At 33.1% G+C, this 24,026-nt stretch overlaps 1 protein-coding gene across 3 annotated transcripts in view; it reads left to right on the top strand.

Moving 5' to 3' along the window:
- The first annotated feature begins 13,749 nt into the window (after positions 1-13,749).
- The window catches only part of LOC147908553 (uncharacterized), a 99,322-nt gene continuing 89,045 nt past the window's right edge, over positions 13,750-24,026 (top strand). For 2 of the 3 annotated variants that reach the window (XM_087409299.1, XM_087409300.1), the window contains exons 1-2: positions 13,750-15,695; positions 20,792-21,231. In XM_087409299.1, coding sequence (XP_087265425.1) covers positions 20,980-21,231 — 252 coding nt within the window. In that variant the 5' untranslated portion in view covers positions 13,750-15,695; positions 20,792-20,979. The remainder of the gene's footprint in view (positions 15,696-20,791; positions 21,232-24,026) is intronic. The other variant, XM_087409298.1, reaches the window with a different exon arrangement.

The raw sequence follows: 24,026 nt of genomic DNA, 5'->3' as shown, positions 1-24,026 counted from the left end.
TTTATTATTAATGTTTAGAAAAGGAAAAATATCGTTCCAGAAAAGATAATAAAAGATAATAAAAATTTATATATCTTGTTACAAAAATAATGAAATTATGATATGTAGAATATTTTATAACAAAAATGATTAACGATTTTTTATTAATCAATGATAAAGCTAAAGATTTTTTTTTGTAATAATGTAAGTGTTTCATAAAATTAGATAGAAATTTCCATTGCATTTTTTTCTGAATCTTTTGTTTGATGCTTGTTCTCTTTTCCGATCTTCATGGAATTTTTCAGTTTTATTCTACATATAACAATTCAATTAGATTTTACAAATTTTAAGATGAAAATAATAAAAGGAGAAAACTTGGGATTTGAGTCTTTCTCGGTGGATTCCCACAATTTGATTCTTTTTATTTTGCAATACGGGCGCTATTGTGTTCTATCCATCGGAAAAAAATCTCACGCCTTTCGGATTGATTTATTGCAACTAATTCCTGCCTGAATGGTAATCGCGTATTGCGCCCACTCCGTGGTTGGTCGTTAAATTCACGCGCACATGTGCGCGTATTTAACACACACAGGCAGCGAATACGAGAACGACTGAGCGAGTGACAAATTACGAATAAAATATTGATTCGCCCGCTGCACCGCCGGTTTGTCAGCGCGAGCGTTACGCCGAATTAATGTACCAGCGTATATAATTGCACTACCGTTCGTATTAATTACCCGTTCGTAAGCTGCGTCAATCTCGAATTGCAGTAACAGCGACCGTACCTCGATTATTCTAACAAACGATATTCGCGAGAGCAATCCTCGATCGTTATATCCTCTTTTCCTCAAAAAGCATATCGATTCTATTAAAATTGACTGTTTACCAGCAAATATCATGCAGTAAGACGATGGTTTTTGGAGGCAATTATTTAACAAAACTTTAATTATGCCATTCGTATACTAATAATATCTTTATTTTTAAATAATTTAATTTATTAATTTTTAAATTTCAGTATTTTAAAATGCTTATTTTGTTTACAATAACATGTTAATTAGTAACAATTAATATATTTACAATAACATGTAATACAAGAAAACATTACGTCGAGATCTTTTCTTTGACATTTTTAAAATATTTTTTGAAAATTTTGATGAAAAGAATAAATTTTATTAAATTTCTAAAAAACAACGAAAATAAATATGTCACACAGTTTAAAAATTATTTTTAAACTATAGAGAGAAGAAAAAGGTTCACGTTTCAAATAACCGTTCCAATACACATCTTATAATTAGATGCAAATTTGCAAATGGAATCTGAAAAGAGCAAGCTCAAATAAATCGTTCATCACGTTATCGCTGCGGTTATCGCTGATGTTCACGATATATCGCCAGATTATCCAGCTCGTTGAACGTCCAGCTATGGTGGCGAATGGACGATTCATTGAATAAAAAAATACAAATGAGATAGCAGAAAGTTTCAAATCGAATTCCGGTGGAAGTTTTACGAGCGGATTGTCTGTAAAAACGACGAATCGTGTTTCGTGTTTTCCCAACTCCTTTCTCCTGCCTAGACCAGTTCTGGATCGCTTCAGTATCTTCTCTTTCATTCTTTCTTTTCAGCTTTCTCTTATTGTCGACTCCTTTTCTGCGGTAACACAACGACAAACGACAAGAAACGACTTCTTTCGGCCCTTCGAAAAACAGCTTTAATCGCCTCTATCCTGCGCGGTTTGGTGCTTGTTACCGAAAAGTGGAACTTTTCGAAGGAAAAAAGCGAAGAGCGAGGCAGAATAAAACGCAACGAATAATCAGACGAGTTGAAATGAATACAGGAGAAAGTATGAAATCGATGAAATATAAAAGCTCTTGAAGAAAAAGGTCGAAGGATATAAGTGGTAATAGCGATAAAAAAAATCTATAAAGCCTAGATAGTTTAAATAGATCTATAAAGAATTCATTTTTTTTAAATTACACTTCTCTTAACTTTAAATACTATCTAGATCTTTGGAAATATTTTTTTACTCCTTTCAATAAAAATATTCGAAGAATTATAGAGTTCGTTTTTACATTAAATATGCACACAAATATTTATTACGTTGAAGAAAGCGTTCGAGGAGTCAAAAGTTAAAAGGAAGATCTCCTTAAGAAAGTTTATTCGCTATAGACGAATCTCCTCCAACTTTAGCTGCAAACTTTCGCCGGAATGTTTTCTCGCAGCTGCGAGGAATCGTTCTCGAAGCGTTTTTGAATAGTTCGGCGAATTACTAGCAATCAGGATAAAATTATTTTTTATTGAAACTTCGAACGCGCGTCGAAGCATACATAATTTTAATAAATTTTAAATAATATAACCATAATATAACCATAATATAACCATATAAAGTATAAAAAATAAATATAAATAAAAAAATCTATCAGAAGACTAAACTTAAAATAATATAATTCAGAAAACAATAAAATCATATAAATATAATTTTATAATACGAAAATCGTACACATATTTCAATATTACATATATATACACGTATTTTAATATTAAGATATTATATGCACACGATACTCTTTCATGATAATTTGCATAAAAATTATGATATGTATGTTATTATTGGATCAAGAAGCATGAAAAATATTTCAATATTATGAAAATTTTATTTTATTTTTAATTCGTAAATGTAAAGAATAGTTTTAATCATTGAAATTTTTTTAATAATACTTAATATAACGTTTATTTACCAAATTATTTATATATTCCCGTATAAATATATAACAATTTATATAAAATTATATTAATATAAAATTATGTATATAAAATTATATTAATTTAAAAAAAATCTTATTAGATTTATTATTTCTTTCTCTCTCTTTTTTTCTCCCTTAAGTACATTATCAAGTCTGTATTACTTATTTGTGTTTAGTGTCTATATATATATTGTATTTTTTTTTGAAATATTATTTTTTAAATTTTAATAAATTTTTATTAAAACATATTATACTTTATATATAAAAAGGTTTTCAACTGTAAAAATAGTCTTTTTCAGATTTCTAAATTGGATAATTTCATCACATATTATCGCGCCTTTTCGTGAACACTTAATTTCAGTGGTTAATATTAGTGGTAAGCATTACAGCCTCTCTCAACGGGGTGCTAAATTACGCCAGCTGTCGTAAGGAGGGTGTGGAAATCAAGGGCGATGAGCGAACCGGGGAAACTTAATTCGCCACCGACACGCCGCTAAATCTGAACGACTCAGACCGGATTCACCGAAGATTTCGTCCTTTCTCGAATCCTCACGGAGGGCGCATCTCCAGCTTGAGAACGTCACTTACTCATTCCGTTCCCTCCCTTTGAGGTCACTTTACTCCAGCTCTCTCCATCGTTCATTAGCACTCTCCATGTTTCCTACAGCTCTTACTCTTATACCTTCGGAAATGCAGCCAATTCAAATGATCTATCTTATTCCTATAGATCTTTATATCTAGCTGTTAAATTTTTATCTATTCATATGATATTTCAAATCAACATAAGAAATATACTACATGACAATTAGGAAATTCAATAATTAATTGATATAGTAACGCCATAAAATTTAGCTTTTGAAAATTTAATAAATAAATAATATTAAATAAAAATTTTTCTATTATGTAAGATTATTATATTTTACATTGTCATTTTTCGAAAATCTATTGTCGTACTCAAATTTTATTGTGTAGTCCTAATTAAAATAATAAAATCTTTTATATAATATAATAAATGCTTTTATAGTTACACATCCAATATTATTCTAATAATCTCTTTTTCCTATTGCATCTTTTATTTTCAAGCTTTGTTTCAATTTTTTAGTGCTAATACTATTCTCTCATCTTTTGAGCTGGCTTAATCCAGACGCCTTCGTAAAGCTTCAGACGATCCTTAAGATTCCACCCTGCTTCTCTCGCACGTTGCTGGCGAATTAAATTTCGTCCTTGCGCTTTCCCTTCGACATGGGTGTTCTCTCTTTGAGTACCGTTCGGGACAAAATTCGTTTATTTATGGGGAGTACGATGAAAGAACGAAGACAGGTGAGTGACCGGACGAAGGTAGGCAAGACGAGAGCTGAAAAATCCTTGACTGTGATCGAATAAAAGTAGCCATCCCTCGGGAAAAACTTGTGGCTTGACGTGACAAGAAAGCGAAACCATCAAGGGTCACAGAAAGACACCTGGTATTCAAAGGAGACCTTTAATAGCCTCGAGGGTCTTTTCGACAAACGATGATACTAAAAGTCCTTGTTGTATAATGTTTGATAACGGAGAAAGAAAGAAAGAAAGGGGATCTTACATATTGCGGTAGGATCCGCAAAATTTATATAGATAATATGACAAAACGATTCTTATCTCGTGAATAATAAAGAAGACATTACTACAAGATGTCTGATATTAAAAATTACGAGGTAAATTTTTTATTTCCAGAAAAACACGACGTCCAATTAAACTTTTGCCTAAGAAAAATGATTTCTGTATTCATCAAGAAAGAAGCCGCTTTGAAGTTTGATGAAAATCTTAACACAGTAGATATAATCCAGAATATGGTGTGCCGTCAATACGAGTTAAAATTTTTTTAATATATGCTAATATCCTTCTCATCACAACTTCTTTGATTGTTTATCATATTAATATCTTAGAAAACAAATCGTATGTATTAAAAATATATTTAAAATTAATCTAAGACTATCTTCTAAAACTATCTTCTAAAAAATGATATACAGATTTACACTCCATTAGAGAGAGTTTCTTGAATCTTCTCCATTTTCAATAGTTAATAATTCAGGAACTATTCCTGCCTCAATATTTCTGTTCGATAAAAATTGACTCCAAGGTATCCAAGAACTTCCCGAAAGATAAAAGAACAGCAGCAGCGGGATATATCCTGTACGGCGGCGGTGTACATGTGCGTCCTCTATTAGCGCGTAAATCACACGTACGAAGGTGCAGTTTCATTACAAAAAATTTATAACCGCTCACAGTTTCCGCTTTCGCTACTTTCTCGAAGGTTGTTATTGCTTTACACGCCTAAGGTTACACACGCGCACACGAAGGGCACTGATTCCCGTGCAAGGCCGATAAAACGATGCTCGCACGACGACGATCTATCTCCGGGGAGGCACGAAGAAACAGCGTGACCCGAGTTCTTTATCGTTTTTAATATTTTTCGCCCCCGCGGGCAACGCCGCCAACCAGTAAGTCTACGGGGATAAAGCGAGTTTTCCATCCCTTAGGCTGAAAAACGTGGCCCTGCAAGTGTAAACAAGACTAAAAGGCGTTAAGCGAGATGAGCTCTTAAGGTATGGAAGAATATAAGTTGCTCTTGCTTTTTTTTTTAATATTTTTTACTACCTATGTTTCTATTAAACTTGGACAAATTAATTGAACATAATTTTTTTTACAGTATTAAATTATCGCGAAACTTAAGAGTTTTAATGTTACTTCCATAATTGGATTTTTTAATTTTATAATCCTAATATTTACTTTTTATACAAATGGAAAATAAGTATTTGAATTAATTGGACTAAAAAAAAGCAATTAAATTAAAATTGAATACTATTAAAAATAAAAACGGAGAATCATGACACTTTGTATAATCAATTATATATTAATGTTTTTTTCTTTTATTCTTCTACACTTCTGTATTTTTTATCTGAATATAAGGTACTATCATTTATGCAACGGTTTTTCCTGAGACTTTTATTTTTAGCAATTACTGTCACTGTTAATAATTTTAAACCTCTATTTTTCTTCTGTATCAGAAAAAAAATCTAGGCTCATAAAAAAGAACCTATAGATTTATTTTAATGTCTTTAGTATATCTTCTTATTTTCTTATATTCTTTGGGATATATATACATACACACACACACATATATATATATATATGTATATGTATATATTCTTAAGTCGATTAGCACCCTCTCTTGAGGACTTATTCTTAAATCTGTTCATGCTTATATCTCGCTTTACCTTAAATCTTTGATATAATACTTCGCGTGGGGTTGCGAAAAGCTATAAAAACGATCTTAGTGAAGTTATAAGTATAAAATTCTCATTGCACCTTAGCGAATAGGACAAGCTTCCAGCAGTATGGGGCAAAAAATGGCACGGGGAGATCCAGTGTGGACGAATAAGTTGCTTCGAGCAAAAAATCGCGTCACGCATCTCTTCATCCCGCGAAAAATTTTTTTCACACTTCCCTCTACCATCCGCATTCACCCTCCTCGTTCGCCATTCATTACTCTTTCGTTTTGCTCCTCCATTTCTTCCCCCACAACTTAAAGAAAGTTGCGCAATTTGTTCTTCTTCTGCCCTTCGATATATAGACTATCCCAGAATTTACATCACTCTTTTCAAGTAAAGATAGCAGATGCACGAATAAACGAAGAAAAACGTCGATTGTTTCAATATTGAGACATAATTTTCAATATATGAATAAACGATTGAATTCATAACAAAATATGTATATGACTAAATATGTAGAAATAATATTTCTTTATTAATATTCGCAGAGTAAGTATTGCAACTTTATAGTTATTATTTTAATGTAATTATTGCGATAATATATTCCGATAATGTTCGATTGCGTTTAATTTTATTTCAATGAGTATTTATATTGCTTATCTTTCCTATTGTGCACATTACATCGATGCGCCAATTGAAAATGCTAGTAAACCGGAAGTAATACGCGCGTTATGATGTTATTAATTAAGACAATAAATTTGTTAACGAACTAATTACGAGCTGTAATATACCAAATTTTCAAGCGGATAAAATGGCATGTAATTTATTTGTTTGTCCGGTAAAATTGAATCAGGAGCCATAATGAATGCGATAATTATTAAAATTAACGATGAGAAATTACTGAAATTTATTCATTTTTATAACTACAGATGTGCTATAGATGTATACATAAAACAGATATTTACTGATATAATTAGATATTTGTTTTTAAACTAACAAAAGAATTTAAATTATTCCATTATTTCGTTTAATAAACATGTAAATAAATTATTTTTAAAAAATTAATTAATTCTGTTAATACTCTTTTTTAATATTATTTGGAAGAAAAATAAATATTAAAAAATCTTTCAAAAATTCTTCTAATTTTATAAGATTTTTAATTCTCTTTTTAGAAAACATATTTTATATATATGATAAAAAATCTCTTAGAATATTAGGTGTTGGAATTAATTCGTAGCGTTTTTTAATGAAAGAATGTTATTTATTTCACATGAGCATTAAAAAATACATTAATGAAAGTACTTCCCATCACTTGTAAAACGCTACGAATTAATTCCAACACCTAATACTTTTTCTATTATATAGGAATCTTAAATTCGTTTTCTTCTCGATCACATAAATATACGATGAGTTATATCGTACAAGTCATTTGTCCCTTAACCTTAAACCGCGAAAATGACCTAAATAGCGTTTATAGAATAAGATAGACTCTATCGATCAATAAGAGCGGCATTAGCAATAGAGGGTTTATGAGCGCGAACTCGTCATAACGGCTTACTAGCGAATAAATCGGCGGTAAACGGCCGGCGTGCGCGATTTATTCGCTCATCGTGGAGCAGAGAGCTGAAAAGAGGCGTTTCCGAGTGGCAATAACGGATGGGATAATAATTGAAATTAGGAGGCGGCAGCGGAAGGGCTAATACGCTCGCGCGCTGTTCAAGAGCAGCTGGTCGAGTTCGTCGAGCCGGCAATTAAATCCCTGACGTATCGCGACCGCGATCTCCGCCTTAAGCCCGTACTAACGTGATGGAACGTACGGCCCTTTTGCCGCAAAACGGCTCCGTGAATTCGCTCCTGCATGTGAATTACGCACTTTGCACGTTTGCATTAAAGATCGTCGGATATCTTGAAAGGAGCGGTATCGCGAGTATCGTCAAGTCTGCAGCGAGCAGCATGTCCCATGGGAAAATAATTGCGACGATGGTTGAAGAAAAAGACATAATAAGGAAAAATATCCTGTTTTGAGAAATATTTACATAGCTTCATAATTTCCAAGTTCTTTTACTCTGTTTTTGCAAAATAGTCAGAAACAACTGCAACTTCGTTAATTATCAATGAAGTTGTAGCGCTCCTGCGCTCTTCTGTTTTGAGTATTTTTAGTTTTTGTTTTAGTTTACAGAATATTTTTGTAGCAAGCAACTTCATTAAATTATTAATAAAGTTGCAATAATGTAGATATATTCTGTAAAACACAAAACAACTTACAGTTTCTGAAATAAGTTTGTGTTCTTCTTCTAACCAACACCTTAATAAAAACAGATCATAATAATGATTCAATTAATTTTAGCCCAAAATTCAGAAAATTTAATTTTGTAAACACGTACGTACAGAGGTATAATTTAATTTAATTTAAAATCTAATTTTCTGGGATTTAATCTTTCAGATTAATGTTTCAGTTATTTTCTGCAAAATGTTTTCTGCAAAAGCAGAAATATACATTTTCATAAAATCTAGAAATAAATATGCGAAAGCAGGGGATTCTTACGAGCTTTCTCACCCAAACGTACAAAGTACTTTCAATACAATGCCTTCACTTTTACTCATTCATTCACCGTAGAATAATATTCCCATCAACGATGATGTCGTTATCAGAACCGTTCAGAAGAAAAGGGGATATCGATAGAGAGCGAAATAAGTTGGTGACAAAGTGGGAAGGAGGAAGCGGTGCTTTTCTGGAACGATAGGCATCTCCAGACGGTCTGCGATGAACTACCCTTAACCGTATTCAACCCCTCGACCCTTCGAGGGTAATAAACGACTGTCTAGAGCGCATAAAGAGCGAATTCGACTCGCAAGGATCTTTATGGTGTCCCTCTGACAAACGGTTTGGTGCTTGAGTGCCGATCTTCGTCAAGATTGCAGCTGGATCGCTCGTCTACGATTTCACTTTGTATGTCCCTCGGCACTTTTGGCCTTATATACGCAATGTCCTCTGGCGTAGTGTTGCACCAACGTTCAATTACAGATTCTTCAATAAATTGTCTATTTACTTTTTAGATTCTTGAATCTTGAAAATAAATAATTTCCATTATAATGTCTATACTACTGTACATATAATATAGGCGAAAACTTTCTAGATGTAACTTTTTTAGACAAATTTTAAATATAAAATTAAAAATATATTTTTTTTATTAGATGTATGATGTCTTTTTAATAGTTTACAGCTTTTCTTTCCTTTAAAAAAAAAAAAAGAAGCATTATTGAGTATAAACGTGTATTTTTATCAATTCTTTTATTTGCCATTTTTTCTTAAAAGTTATAGTCATTTTCACTGCTTTCGCGTACAAAAAACTTCTTCATAACTGCGATTCTGACTCGTCAATTTTGCACCGTAATCCGGTTTTTGTGCTCTTCGAATTGCACTCATCCGACTCCTCGATCACTTTCCTTCAGTCTTTTCAGCGATTTCAAATAATAAACGGATCAGCGCGGAAGCACTCGCGTGCAACTACTTGACAAATGATCCCCGGCGACGATTCCCGATTTCTCTTCATCATGATGACGTTCGTGGATACTTTGTTTTATTCGCGTACCGTATCGCGTTCGCGTTCGCCCGAGACGAAGTAATTCCTGGCATGAAATTTCGCTCTCTAAAAAAGAATTCCCGCGATACTTTAGCGTCGCATGAGCTTTCAACGCGGCTCATCCCTAATTACACATCTGTCTTAATCCATATTATAATCCTTCTCCTTCATTTTTCGCAATTTTCTACAAAATTTATTACGATCCCTAAAAAAAAATAAAATTATTTTCATCATAATATAACATCATCAAAATATATTTCATTGCAAAAATGTGTAATGTGTGATCATTATTAAAATATAAAAATAATTAAATTTAGTAAGATCTTATCTGAAAAATAATATATATTTACAATTAAGCTATAATGATATGAATATGTACATAATTAAGTTAAAATTTGATAAAATTTATTAAACATTTATATTTAGTTATTGAAATGGAAATCAGATATTTTAACTTTTTTAATAAAAAATTTACTTTCACACATACACACGCAAGTCAATTCGATGAAGCTTTGATATTTAAAACAGTAAGTTTAAAAATAAAAAATAAAAAATTTCATATATATGTTAATTGCATGTGGTATAATATTTAAATTTTATAAAAAATTAATTCACATAAAAAGAGAATAAAAAGAGATTAAAACTTTTCGAACGTCGATATAATAAAATTCTCATCGCATAAAACGCTACGTCTAATCTTCATTTAAGGACAAATTTGAGTTTCCCAATCTTTCTGTGAGTACACCAACTACAAATCCTCGTTCTGATTGCAGAACTTGCTCGACATTCACGCAACGACTATGTTAAGGCACAAAAAATAAATTAAATTCTCTCTACTCGATTTTCTCTAATTTTTGTCAAGATCGAAGTTGCAAACACGACGAGCGCCGCGTTTGCAATTTATTACTGTATTTCGGCATTTTCCCATAGTCGTTCTCACGATTTGTAGACCAATACTGCCCATTTTGAATCACACAGACAGATGCGTATCGTTCGATTTTCGATATCCATTTCTTGAGCGTTTATTCTCCAAGGCTCTTCTCAATAGTATCGACTAGTAGTTTATAGTACTAATAACCTCGGTTATTACTATTCCCCTCCCCTCTGTCTTTCCCTCTTCCTCTCTCTCTCCCAGATTTGCCGAAACTTCGATGCGAGATCAGTATCCTTGTTTCATCAGTATCCTTGTTTCATCGAGATTTCATCAGTCGAGATATTGCCTGTCCAAATACTCCCTCATCCACTTAGTGTCCATCGTTTCGCTTTCCTTCAATCGGTCCTTATCTCTTTCAAAGAGGAAGCATCATCAATGCTTTAGCAAATGATTAAGTAATAATAGGCTTCTCAAGCATCAATTCGAAACTGATAAATACTTTGATGAAGTTACATCACTATGTGAAATATTAAGTAAATTCATATAAAAAAAAACATGGGAGAATTATATAAATATTTCAATCACGTTTCTAACTTTTTTCTGAATAAAAAACTCACAAATTTTGATAAAAAGAAATTAACTAATATATATAAAAGAGAACGTACTGGAATGTGCATTTTGTGCATAAAACTTCATGTTATCAGCATATATATTATCATAATATATTATCATACTGTTATTTTAAGTACTCAGATATACGCGCACAAATACATGACTTGGTCTCGGAAATTAATCTAACTTGAAACCCAAGATATTACCTGTGTCTCCTGTTTTGTTATTTCTGTATATACTCAGCTATCACATTCCATTATTCAAATTCTCATACATATAAGTCTCCGTCTACAGGCGTCGCATGACAGATTTTTTAAATTACGTTGACTATATATCACTTACGCTTCACGCTTCATTCATCGCATCGCGCAAATCGCGACATAATAATCTCTCCGCAATTTATTTGCACAAGTCTTCACGTAACACCGTCGGCGGCGACGCTTTCCCTGTTAACTCGGCTACGGTATTCCCAAACTTTGCATACTAATTAACCGCGCGTTTATCTGTTCTCTCTATCTCGTACTCGAGAGACCTCTTCCCATTTGGGGGACGATTCTACTTTTTGTTACCTATCTCCGCACCACTTCATGCGCGCTGATTAAATATTCTTTTATCTCCTATTTGTACGCGGTTTTATCGACAAGTACATGCGCTCGCGACTATGTTATTACGGCGCTTTCGTCCTGTTAAAACTTCGCGTAACGACGCTACAAGCTCCTCTATTCATTACCATTGAGTTCACGAGCTTTTACGAAGTACGTCGATGCGTTTTCGATATCATGGCGATTGTGATCACATAAGTTTCAATCCTATTATCGAATCGTAATACGTATATCATTTTATATATTGTACATGGTTCTAATAATAAGTGTGCAAAAACTGTACTATACAAGTTATTCCTTATTAGTATATCGTGTAATGGTTTTTAAATAATTTTTTAAAGAATTTTAAAATTTTCTAGTTTTAACAATTTTAATGTACATTTTAGTAATTTTTATAACATAATTAAGTAATTTTAATATCATTTTAGTAATTTAACAATTTACCAGTTTACGTATGTAATACTCGTTAAAAGGATATTTTGTTATATAATTACATTCATGTAAATTGCATAAGCGGATAATCAAAACTTTTCAAAAAATTAAATGCCACAAAACATATCGGTAAAATCTTCGTCAAAAAAGCTCAACAATACAAGAATAAATAAACTGAACATTGATATTCAAATCATAAATTAATGCTGAATTTGAAATCGCCTAGTTTAATAAACTCGTAACAAAAGATGAAATGACATTTTTCATTCTTTTTTTTATATTCATAACATTTTCTTGCTATATTTCACATGTTGAATAAAGATTTCATTATCGCTATAAACAACTGTGAGTCAAATTTACCGTCATTTTTCTGATCTCTTAAATCTTATAATTAATTATCTTTACTTTCTTCAATTCGTTTTTCCCTTTATGTATGATTTAGGCGCGAATTGACAGAAAATATCAGAAGAACAAAAATATATTTATGATTTTTCTCTGATATTCTTCTTAAATAATAGATAGCACAATAAACAATTCAATAAAGTAATGTGAGTAAATAATATTACCAGAACATAAAAATATCGATGTAATCGGTAGTTTATAATATAATTCAATCATAGTGTAATTCAATAACTTTCATAGTAAATAAACAATAAATCTAGTTATAAATTTATTCATAAATTCATTATTTATTCGTTAAATTCCACATGCTAATTGTTCGAAATTATATTTTGCATTCAAAGTATCTCGAGGGCATTTAAAATATATTATTTAATTATAAATTAAATTAAATTCCTCCAAACATAACAACGAAACTATTTATTATTAATCTCAAATGTAACTTTCGTAATGAACATAACAAGTTAAGTCTGATTTATTTAGGAATCAAGAAATAAAATTTACACTTCTCGAGAATCTAATATAGTTTCATAATTTTGTCGTATAGCTGTCAGATTAACAGTGTTTCTGTTTTTTATTTTAGAAAGGAAAGGGGAAAAGAAAAAGATTTGAGCAGAATTCTAAAAAAAATCGTTTCACACACTATACGTTCTTTTTGCGGACAAAATCTTTTTATTTCGCTCCGTTCGTGAATCCTTTCACACCGTTTTTCGCGACCGCTAATTAACGATCTCGTTATCTTCACGGGTGATTGCGCGCGACATTTGTACGGTAAACGTGACATGCTCCGCCGTTTTCCCGCCACTTGATTTTCCGTCTTCGACGTGCCCCCCATTGTCTCCGTTAAGTGCCCAGGGTAAAAGTAATTGGTCGCGCGTCGAATGAGCTGGAACACTCCCGATAACGCTTATCGACGCTGAACATGCGAGCAAATTTCGAACGCACGCAAGCATGTGACGGTTTCGTCAGCAAGTCGCGAAAAAAGTAGAAAACGACCATATTCATGAGCAACTTCGGAATTGCATTCGCACAGATATTTACATCTCTTTCTCTCTCTCTCTCTCCCCCCTCTCTGTCTCTGTCTTCCTCCCTCTATCTCTGCCTCTTTCTCTATCTATGCTCTACACAGGTAAATTATGAATTTGGAAAAAGAACTAGATGATATCAAATATAAGCATTGTTAAAAGTTAGACAGTCAAGAGTATGTGTACAGAAAAATACTCGACACAAGTCAAACACAATATTTGTCAAAAACAGAAATAAAGTTGTCAAATAAAATTGTCAAATAAATAAACGTAATGCTGCTTTTGTAAAATAAAGATTTGTACAATACAGTGAATTAATAGATAAATCAATATTATGCTGTTATTGTATTTTGTCGAGAATTCTTCCAATTTTCTGGGAAAGTGTCGCCAAGTTGCGATTTAGGATAGTTCGCAGCGCATGAACATTTTCGCACGAGTTTGCTAACCGCTCAGGCAATAAAAACCGGTGAGAGCAAAGGGAAAGGAGGAGAAAAACGCGACGGGAAGTCGCTGAAGGATTCTTGCAATTACGGGAGTTTTAGCGGCACGAGTAGTGCGACTCGAAGTATGCGCTCGCGGGACGCATAGTAGTCGGGCACATATTTGAACACGGGGTGAAATGAGAACTGCTCGGGAGAATATTTCTCACCGAATTCCACGTTTCACGCGTTTATGTCGTCGTCGACGTATTACTTCGGCGACGTAAATTAAAAACTTCGTTTCCGCACGCCACTTCGGTTACTCGCTTTTCTTTGATCTGCTGAGCGTGCGGGTTTTTTTTTGCGGTTTTCGCGGTTTTTTTTTTATTAACTACTGCCTACAACGAGAGAGAGAACGCAATGTGATATTTCGGCGAAAAAGGATAATCGGTAATTCCAGAAGAGTTTTACAACTCCTGTTGCAAAACTCTTCTGGAAATGGTATTGTGCAACGAAATATGTAGCTTTACGCTTATAAAAGCGCCATTTCATACATTATCCTTATTTTTCATATTTTGTATAGATACTAATTTTGTATAATTTACTAGCTGTAATAAAAATTGTAAAGTAAACAGTATCCTGTTATTAATTTCAAAATGAGGTCGGTTTCTTTATGTCTAATACCTTAAGCTAACGTTTCCAATCTTGTAAACCTTATATGGTTATGTTTTAATAATTTATTTTTTTTAATTTATGCAAAAGATGTTAAAATACAAAATATATCGCTTCAAAGTTATGTGGCTTATCTGCAAGTCGAAACTAGCACGACATTGTTTCGCCATAGATATTAGATATATACTGCAATAACTTTGCAGTTGAGTCATGTATATATGCATATTTAAAAGCCAGCATTATACACTGCTCTTTTAAAATAATAAATTATGTATATATATTTGTTGCATACACGTAATTCATATTTTTTACAAAGATAATATTCTAAAGAAATAGCAACAAGTAAATAATTCTAAAGTTCTACGAGATTTTCTGAAGATTTTGCATGCACATAAGGTAACAATTTTATATTCAACGTGCACAAGTCAGTTTTCAATTTCATTCAGTGTCTAATTAATTCAATCGATTTTCCATCAATTGTCAATTTTGCACAGTTAAAAATAGTATTCGCGCGGAATAAATTCGCACGATATATCGATCACAACATTTTCGCACGCGTTGAAAGATCTTTGCGTTTCGCTCTCGCGTCCAGCATGCACGGGTTCTTATCATTGTCACTTTCCGGCCGAGCGACCGACTTTCTCCCCTGCTGGTAGCTGCTCGCTCACCCCCTTGGTAGACCCATCGACGTACCCCTTTAGCGCGCCGCGCCGGCCGGATCCGCAGCGTGGCGCGGCATCACCGCCGGTGCGGCACATGCGCGCGTCCCCCATCATCGTATATCTATAAGGGTAGCTACCCTCGGCGAGGCCGGTCAGTTCTCGCCCGTCCGGGGAATCGGGCCGCCGTCCGCGAGATTGTGTTCCCACCTTCGTTTCGGTCTTCACTCGGTCGTCCACTCGGTAAGGCACAAACGCGAATTGTTTCACCGACAGAAAATGAACGCCACGATGCTGGCCTCGATCTAAAAATTCATCCCTCGGGAGTGCAGCTCACGCAATACGAGACGTTGTAGGGTGTCGTGTGCCAGTCGAGGATTGTGTACCGGTCTCGCTGGCGTTACTGATGGGTAAAAGTGTCCTCGCCGAGGGAAGAGTGCCGATACACAGTAAGGATCTCGTACTAAGAGAAAACGCGGTCAAGTCAAACCTTGCTCATCCAAGAAGTCGCTTCAGGCGATAAAATTTCAGTAAAGATGTGATATCAGATATCGCGTATACAGCTATACATATGTGTTCGATCAGATGACGAGGGAGTTGATTAATGCGAACGAAATATGTGTCAATCCAATTGTTTTGCATCGACGATGCTGGACAACTTGAACGACAATTCCATGGCGTATCGTTTGGCAATGTTGATTTTAATTAAATCGATATGATCAATTTTATTAGTTATCGTCATCAATTATTTTTTTAGCAATACAGAATAATAACTTTGTGAGAATAGTTAACACCAACAATATCGCGCATTAATAACGTAATTGTATTGTGTCCATCAACGTTGACCAAATAACTGCAGCAATATGTGACAATATCAGTGAACGGCACGGACGTATTGATGGCGATGACGTTGGCTAACACAAATGGAATGTGTAGCGATTTAATAGTCACATGTTATACGGCAATACGTTGACCGAGGCACTACCAAAATTCTACGGCAATCACTTGCCAATTCGTTTGTCAGCAATATGGGGCAATATAGAATGAGAGGTACGAGTTCGACGGACGAGCGAAGTTACTCGACAGTGGGCGGAATGTGCACAAATTTAATTGTTTTATACTGCCAGTGTTGACCAACCGAAATCCTATAGCGATACGAGTGAGTGCCGTATAGATAAATTTGGTTAAAATCGACAGGATGTGTGCAGATATAATTCTTGTATATCGGAAATAATGACTAATCGAATTTGTTACAACAAATCATTGCAAGTTTCGACGATTTGTTGATAATACACATAGTACTTAAATGGATTTAACAGTAAGTCATATAACTAAGAAACGATACGTTCTACGCTATTTTCCAATATGATTTTCTAATAGTAGACTAAAAATAATGATCAACCGATACATTAACTACAAACTATTTTCGTAAGTTTATTAGTCTGATTGGTTCTAAGAATCAATGAAAAATAAAACGATTTATTTTAATGAAATATCTTAATTACAATTAACGTTTGAAAAAACATACTGCAATGATCAGTTGTCGAATTCGTAGCGATATGAAATAATGTAAATCTGAAGAATAATTATCGAAAAAATGTTAACTTTGAGCAATTTGATCATTTAAAAAAAATCTTTTGAAAATTAAAAAAACAATTTTTTAATAAGAACGGTAAGACATTTTTGTAGTATGATGATTAAAGTAAAATAATTAATAACACCCTCTCATTTATTCAAAATGCATTCCTACAATGTTTGACAGCAACGATATTATAACATTAATCATATTAGTGTATTTAACAGTGTAATCGTGAGAATTTTAATTAAAATTACAAGCATATTTAATTAACAGATCATGATTATTAATGCGGATATATATATATAATCATCATAAATAGATTACGCGAGTAAAATTTATTTTAATTCTAAAACTTTATTTTATTTTTAATAAAAAATTTATTTTAATAATTTCTACTTTTAAATATAATTTTTTAAATAAAATAACTTGAATAGTATATTTTTGCTAAAATAAATGAAACTCAAAACGTTCGAAATAAGCTTTGCTTATCATGCAGTAAGAAGGAATATCTTTAACCTGAATGACTTGTCTTTGAGTTAAGAGCACTGCAATTAGATGGAAAGTTTGATATCAGGCGACATGCTTCAGATGCAATCATATATGATTCCTCTCTGAACTTCAGAAATGCGATATCATTACAATATAATTTCCGACAAATCCTGACGAGAATACGCGGAACTTATTTCTATACTTTATGACCTCATTATTCGAATCGTAATTAAAACAGTGAAAAAGAGAAAACGTGACAAACGCTTGTAAACGCAAACGATAAAAATATATCTACAAAATTAATTAATATCTGTAATTGCGATCGGTTTTATATAAAGCGATTAATGTTTATATTTAATCCAAACGTTTGATTATATTGCTATATATAATGATATTTTTTGCTGTTTTACGATATTTGTATCAGTAATTATTCCCATCAAAGAGAGGAATCAAACTCATTTAAAAACTCCGCCTTAAATTCTCAACTTTTCTAACACATAAATAATACAGCGTCTGCTATGCTGGAACACTCTATTTAAACATCTGCTCGCAAAATTGTTGATACCAAGCGACTGAGTTTAATTAACACGTTTTCCGTATTCGTCGCAGAAGATTTCTGTAATTTTGCCGGAATAGGATTCCCTGCGAAGGGATTCTCAAGTGTAATCGAGTGTGGCGCATCTCCGTCTCCAGAACGGTCTCCGGAGAGATTATGAATTAGCGAGCGTGTTTGCTGAGACAATCTCGGACTCGTAGACGTTAGTTGGCGATATCCCACACGCATTTAGTTCATCGTGTTTAGCTAACGTCAAATGAGTTATTCCGCATGAGAGCACAAAATGGATTCGCTGCTTACTGTGCGGTATTACTACTTGCCAAGTATATAGATATAAATTCTTTATATTTCACATTAATCCTCTCATCGAGAATCTCATGTGAACATTAAGTAAAATTTTCCTCGTGTAATAGTTAATTTGGCCAACTAACTCAGAGAACTTTTTACAATGAATGTTATATTGGCTGCTATCCTGTTTTTAGATTTTTCTATTAAAAATTAAAAGTTTTTAAAAATAAAATTAATTTGAAAAATATTTTTAAAAAATCATTTGTCACGCAGTTTTTACAATTTTTTAATTTGTTTTTAATTCATTACAAAAGACGTTTATTTCTAATGGGGTTTAAAAGTTCTAGTAAAACTAAAATGGACTCGAAGAAGTCGAAAGAAAAGAATTAAAGAAACAGAAACTTAAGAAAGACAAAACAATTTTAACAAGTAGTTTGTTATCCACAAACGCAAAAACTCATTGTGCTGTAAAGAGAATCGGGTATCGAAAACATCAATTCGATAGCTTGAAACCCGATGCTATCGCTAGTATTGCAAGTATCTATATTGTAATTGTATTTAGAATGGAATAGAATACTGTCGAAGCTTCTCTTGAAACAACATTCCCTAAGGCATTGTAGAAATAATAGTTGCAGAATATGTACAATATAAGATCTTTAATTATTAATCCAGACTAATTAATAACAGATAATTTAAAATAAAATTAATATTTTCTAAATAAACAAACTGACAAAAAGTTTTGTATTTCTAATTATTAGTATTTAAAACATTAAACATTTTGTAATTAAATTTCAAGTTAAATTTTTATTAAAGTCTATTCGAAAAATTGAATCTCTCTATTATATTTATATTGTAACTCTTTGTCAATTTTTTTATTTTGAAGGAAGTATTTCGACATTGAATTTATCAAGAGTAATAAGCCTTCATTTTACAAGGCAGAATTAATAATTGTAAAAGATTTGTAATTTCAAACGTTTCGCGTTAAATTCGAATAATTTCGAATCTAGTCGAATTCCTATATTAGTATCATGAATTCTAGAGATTCCTCTACCGGTACAAAAGCGTTTGATTAATGTTGAACGCGCGTGTGATAAATGATCGACGTCTTGGCGAAGAGGAAGATGATGGAGAATCACTGGCCTAGTGCTCTCTAGCGGCTCGTCGCTATGGTTTGATCGAAGGGGTATTTTCTTTCCCCTCATACACGCGGAAGCTTCTTTCAGAAGATAAACCGCTCTCTTTCAGCCTTCGTGCCGCCCTCAGGGCGCGACCAAAGGGGTACGAAAGTTTCCCCGGAAGATTCGCAAAAGATTTTTTGGCTGCGCCGCGACATAATTCGGACAAGGTCAACAGAGTACCCCGTTTAGAAAATTTATAAGAAACTAACGAAGAAGTTCTCACGGAAACTCTCGAGATATCCGAAAATGCGATCTCATTCATTCGTAGAATAGAATCTGAATGTAATTCAAAGAATATAATTCAAAAAAGGAGAAATAATGGGACTTGATAGAAATAAAATTCTCGATGCTTTAAATTCCTTGGAGCTAATAGAGAGCTTAATATATTAAATAATAATATATAAAATAAAGTTAAATATTATAGAATTAATCTTATTCAAATAAATATAAAACTTATTGAATTCTTATTACTGGTTTTAATTTGAAAGATGCTTTAACTCAAACAAATAATGGAAATAAGTTAATATTATATATTAAAAAGTTTTGAAAAAATAATTTGTCTGATTGAATTACAACTAAAAAATAGACTCAAGTTAATTAATTCAAAAATATTCGAAAATAAAATAAACTGTATAAAACTGTGTGTAACAAATTATATTTTACGAAATCCTTTGCATTTAATTTCACATTGCCATTCGTGCTGTTAATTAAATCGCTCTCACTTTTTGTTATATAAATAATTAAAAATTGGACTTCTCGAAGACAACTTATTGAATGTGATGCATCGCGCGTCAAATCGTTAGCGTGCCTGACACGTATACGAGCCTTATAATCCTGAAGCTCGCAGCAAAACTAGGTCGAACTTTCACATAGGAGGAAATTAGGGACGAGTTTCCGCGTGCATCATTTCTGTCGAGATAGAGAAGGGAAGGGGAATCGATCCCAGAATTATTAGGTAATTACCATGGTGCGGCGGGAATAATTCCAGAATCGATTACGTAATCGGGGGATGAGTTAGAAGCAAAGAGATCTGCCAAACAGGTCAGTATTTTCAAACTTTTCACTTTTATTTTCACTCTTCCTTTGTAGAGATTAAATGCCAATTCGTTTAATATTAGATTGCTCACGTATGTTTACTGAGTGAGAACTGAGTAAGAGTATGAAGATTGGAAATAGGAAGCAGGAACTATTAGAACTGTTCTCTTTCAATTTTAATGAATTTTAAATTGAGTAAACATTAAAGAAAGATATCGAATGATATTTATATTATAGGGTAGAAATAATTTTGTTATGCGCGAAATTGTCAGGGAAATCAGAAAAGTTACACACTAAGAAAGACTTCGCGGACGAGCAAGGCTATGTGATACACTTCACTGCACATATTTATTGTAATATTTCAAAAGTAATAGCAATCCTCGGAATATGAAAAATCAGAATATGAAATAAATTTTGCAGAAAATCGAGAACGTACCATTACAACGAGGAGAGCTTTATATGAGACAATCTTACGATCCCGTCAACCCTTAATGTCTCCATCGTGAGCCGTCGACAGCTGCTCTACGCGCGAAGACGCGGTCCTACGGGACTCGGAATCAACGTAGTGTGAACGAGAGAACGGGTGGATAAAGATAAGGCTAAAGACGATGGGAGTGCCGGACGTGGAGCAGGCCAAGAAGCGACTCCAGGATATACTGAGGCGAGCGCAGAAGCTTGAGATACCGACACAAGAGGTGATCTCGACGAGAACTGCGCGTAAATTGCTCGCCAGAACGCGCAATGTCCTGGCATGGACTATCTGGATCGGAGTGTTCGTCGTCCTGCTCACTGGCGTTGTCTACGCTCGTTGGCCTACACGACAGGACGTGGAGACCGTCAGGACCGTGCTGAGGCGAACAGTTAGTATCAATATATTATTAAATAATATCACATCGTAACAAACATCCTTACGTCCATCTTTCACAAATAAAAAATTAACTTTAAAAGGTCTATAGATAGGTCTTTTTCGAGAACACAATTCATGAACATAATGGCAACAATATGAATAATATCCCCTCTTCTAATCGCCATCGATTTCCAAACTCGTGATATTCTTCGCGAGGAAAAGAGTTGAATTTTTCAATTCGCATAAAATTTTCTCAAACGCGAATTTCCGCTTTCGTTTACATACGAAGGAAAAATAAAGCTTCCTTCTCGGAGTTGAAAATTTTCTTCTTGCTTCTGCACCCGTACCTTGTACCTTCTGTTGTCTTATGACGATCTTGTTGCATATCTTTTCTATACTGCAGAAAACATGTCAATGGCTTTGATTTTCTGACAAATATTCACTGGTCATATACACGCACCATATTTTTTTCTGTAAAAAATATTTTATCATATTGACATGTAAAGTATTCAAGAAATTTTCACTAAATGCGTAACTCACATTTCGTCGCTCAATGTTTATTTCTATTTAAATTCTTGTTTAAAATAATTCACATTTGATTGACAGCAATTTATATTAATTATAGCAATTATAGCAATTTTATATTTTTCTGATTCTGGAATATAAATTTTAATAATATTAATATTAATAACTAAATTAGTTCTTTGATTTCTAAATAATCAAAAAATGTTAAGATAATAAAATACGATGTATCTAATATTAGTCGATGACATCTCTGTATGTCAACCAATGTACCTATTTTTCATTTAATTCTAAACATTTCAACAAATAACTAATATATAGTATCGTTAATTACACTATTTGAATTTCGCTGATTTTGGAAAGTTGACCAATTAAGCTCGCAACGGTCACATGCTGGTATGGTCGATAACGCCGATCACGATGAAGGAGAGAGAACGTTAGAGGTACTAAAATAAAATCGCTCGACCAGTGATATTTATTAGACGGCATCGGCGACGGTTACGGCCGATAAACGGCACAGACCGCGGCATGGAAAATTCACCTCGTAAATGGAAGCGTGCAAACAATAGTTATCGGATAAGCGTTTTCGCGGGATAAAAGCTAATCGGTCGCGGCATTCTACAATACATGCCTGCCGATTCATGATTTTCTCTCGGACCATCGTCATCGCCATCGCATCGATTATTCGGAAGGGATCTGTGAGACAGAATTCTGTACGTTATTATGAAGTATACCACATAAGAGAGTAAATATTTAAAGATTACGATGCTCAAAAATTATTCACATGTTTGTAAATATAAATGTAATCGATAATATGCCAAGTGATAAGAATCGCCTCGAACCGAATTTCAAGAAGTGTTTAATTGGTTTACGTAATCAATTCGAATGTTTCGTGCGAAATCGACAAATAAATGTTCGATTTTTAATATCACATTCCTTTTATGTTTATTCAATGATTCTCGATCAAAAAGTGGCTTCATTGCTCGCTTCGATCGTATTCCCGACAAATTTCAATATTACTGATGCTCGATCGTGCAAAATCGTACCAAAGGAGTATCAGCGTTAAAAGGACTAAAAAAAAGACCAGCGAAACAGCCTAAATGAAAGAGATTGCAAGTTCAAAGAGAGCTATCACATGTGATCCATTGAAAATGCATACACATACATACTCACGCGCGCGCGGACGTGTGTGGCGATTGATCAGTAAAATCATTTCATTGGTCTCGTCAAATTCGAATTGCATTTCATTGCAGGATACGTTACGATATTTTTGAAATGGCCTCTCTCAAAATTATGTGCTATTACATATAACATGATTTTTGCTAGAACTAGCAAATCAATATGCCTTTTGGAAAACCGTGTACATTGATAAAAATTAATGGATGCATAAAAATATATATAATATACAGCTAAAAAATATGGAAATATAGATGGATACGAAGTAAGTAAAAGAATTAAAAGGTCTTTTTTAACGCTTTAAAAGAGTTCAATAGTACTGAAACCAATATATCATGGAATGGTGATCGTGATATTTTACGTGTATCGCTATCGCAAATTCAACAAAAATTATTGGTCGCAAAAACTAAATATTTCGGTTTTGATTTAAAAAACAAAAAGATACACGTGCTGCGTACACCTTTTTGTTTGAAACAAACGCCGTCGGCATTGTTCGTAATTATTTCAAAACGGCTGCAGCTGCATATGTTTCAATTTACGCTTCAGTATCTTCGTTTTTTGTCGTGTGTTTTTTTCTGATTGTCGCTGTGTTTATTATTTCTTCTCTTTTCCCGGGCAATGCCAAATATGCTCTGCCAACAATAGTTTTCTCCGCATGTTTGTTAATTAAATGAGAAGGCCGAAGTCGGGTAGTTAAAAGTCGAGTATATTAACAGAACGAAATAATGTGAGATAACAACGATGTAGGATATCTAAAAAAAATCGTAATATTTTCTATTATTAAAGAAAAGTTTGAACTAATTAAAGAATTCATAATGGAACGTATTCAAAATTAATTTATAATTTTCACAGTAGGTTTTTTTCATTTTTTATTCTCATTATATTTAATTTGTTTAATATTTAAAACTTATTTCAAATAATTTAATATCTAGACAAAATTCTACATCTAATTATAGATATAAATTAGAAATATATATGTGTATTAAGAAAGAAAGCGAATCATCACTCCAATAAAAGAAAGAGCATTTTATATTGTACATTGTTTGTACTTTTTAATTTCCTGGTTTGCCTCAAAATAATGAACCGATCTCTCAGTTCTTTCATTCGCTA

The sequence above is a fragment of the Acromyrmex echinatior genome, chromosome 9 (assembly GCF_024713525.1).
Source record: "Acromyrmex echinatior isolate Ae372 chromosome 9, ASM2471352v2, whole genome shotgun sequence".
NCBI lineage: Eukaryota > Metazoa > Arthropoda > Insecta > Hymenoptera > Formicidae > Acromyrmex > Acromyrmex echinatior.
The sequence above is the reverse complement of the archived record's forward strand: the minus strand, read 5'-3'. Positions and strand labels throughout refer to the sequence as shown.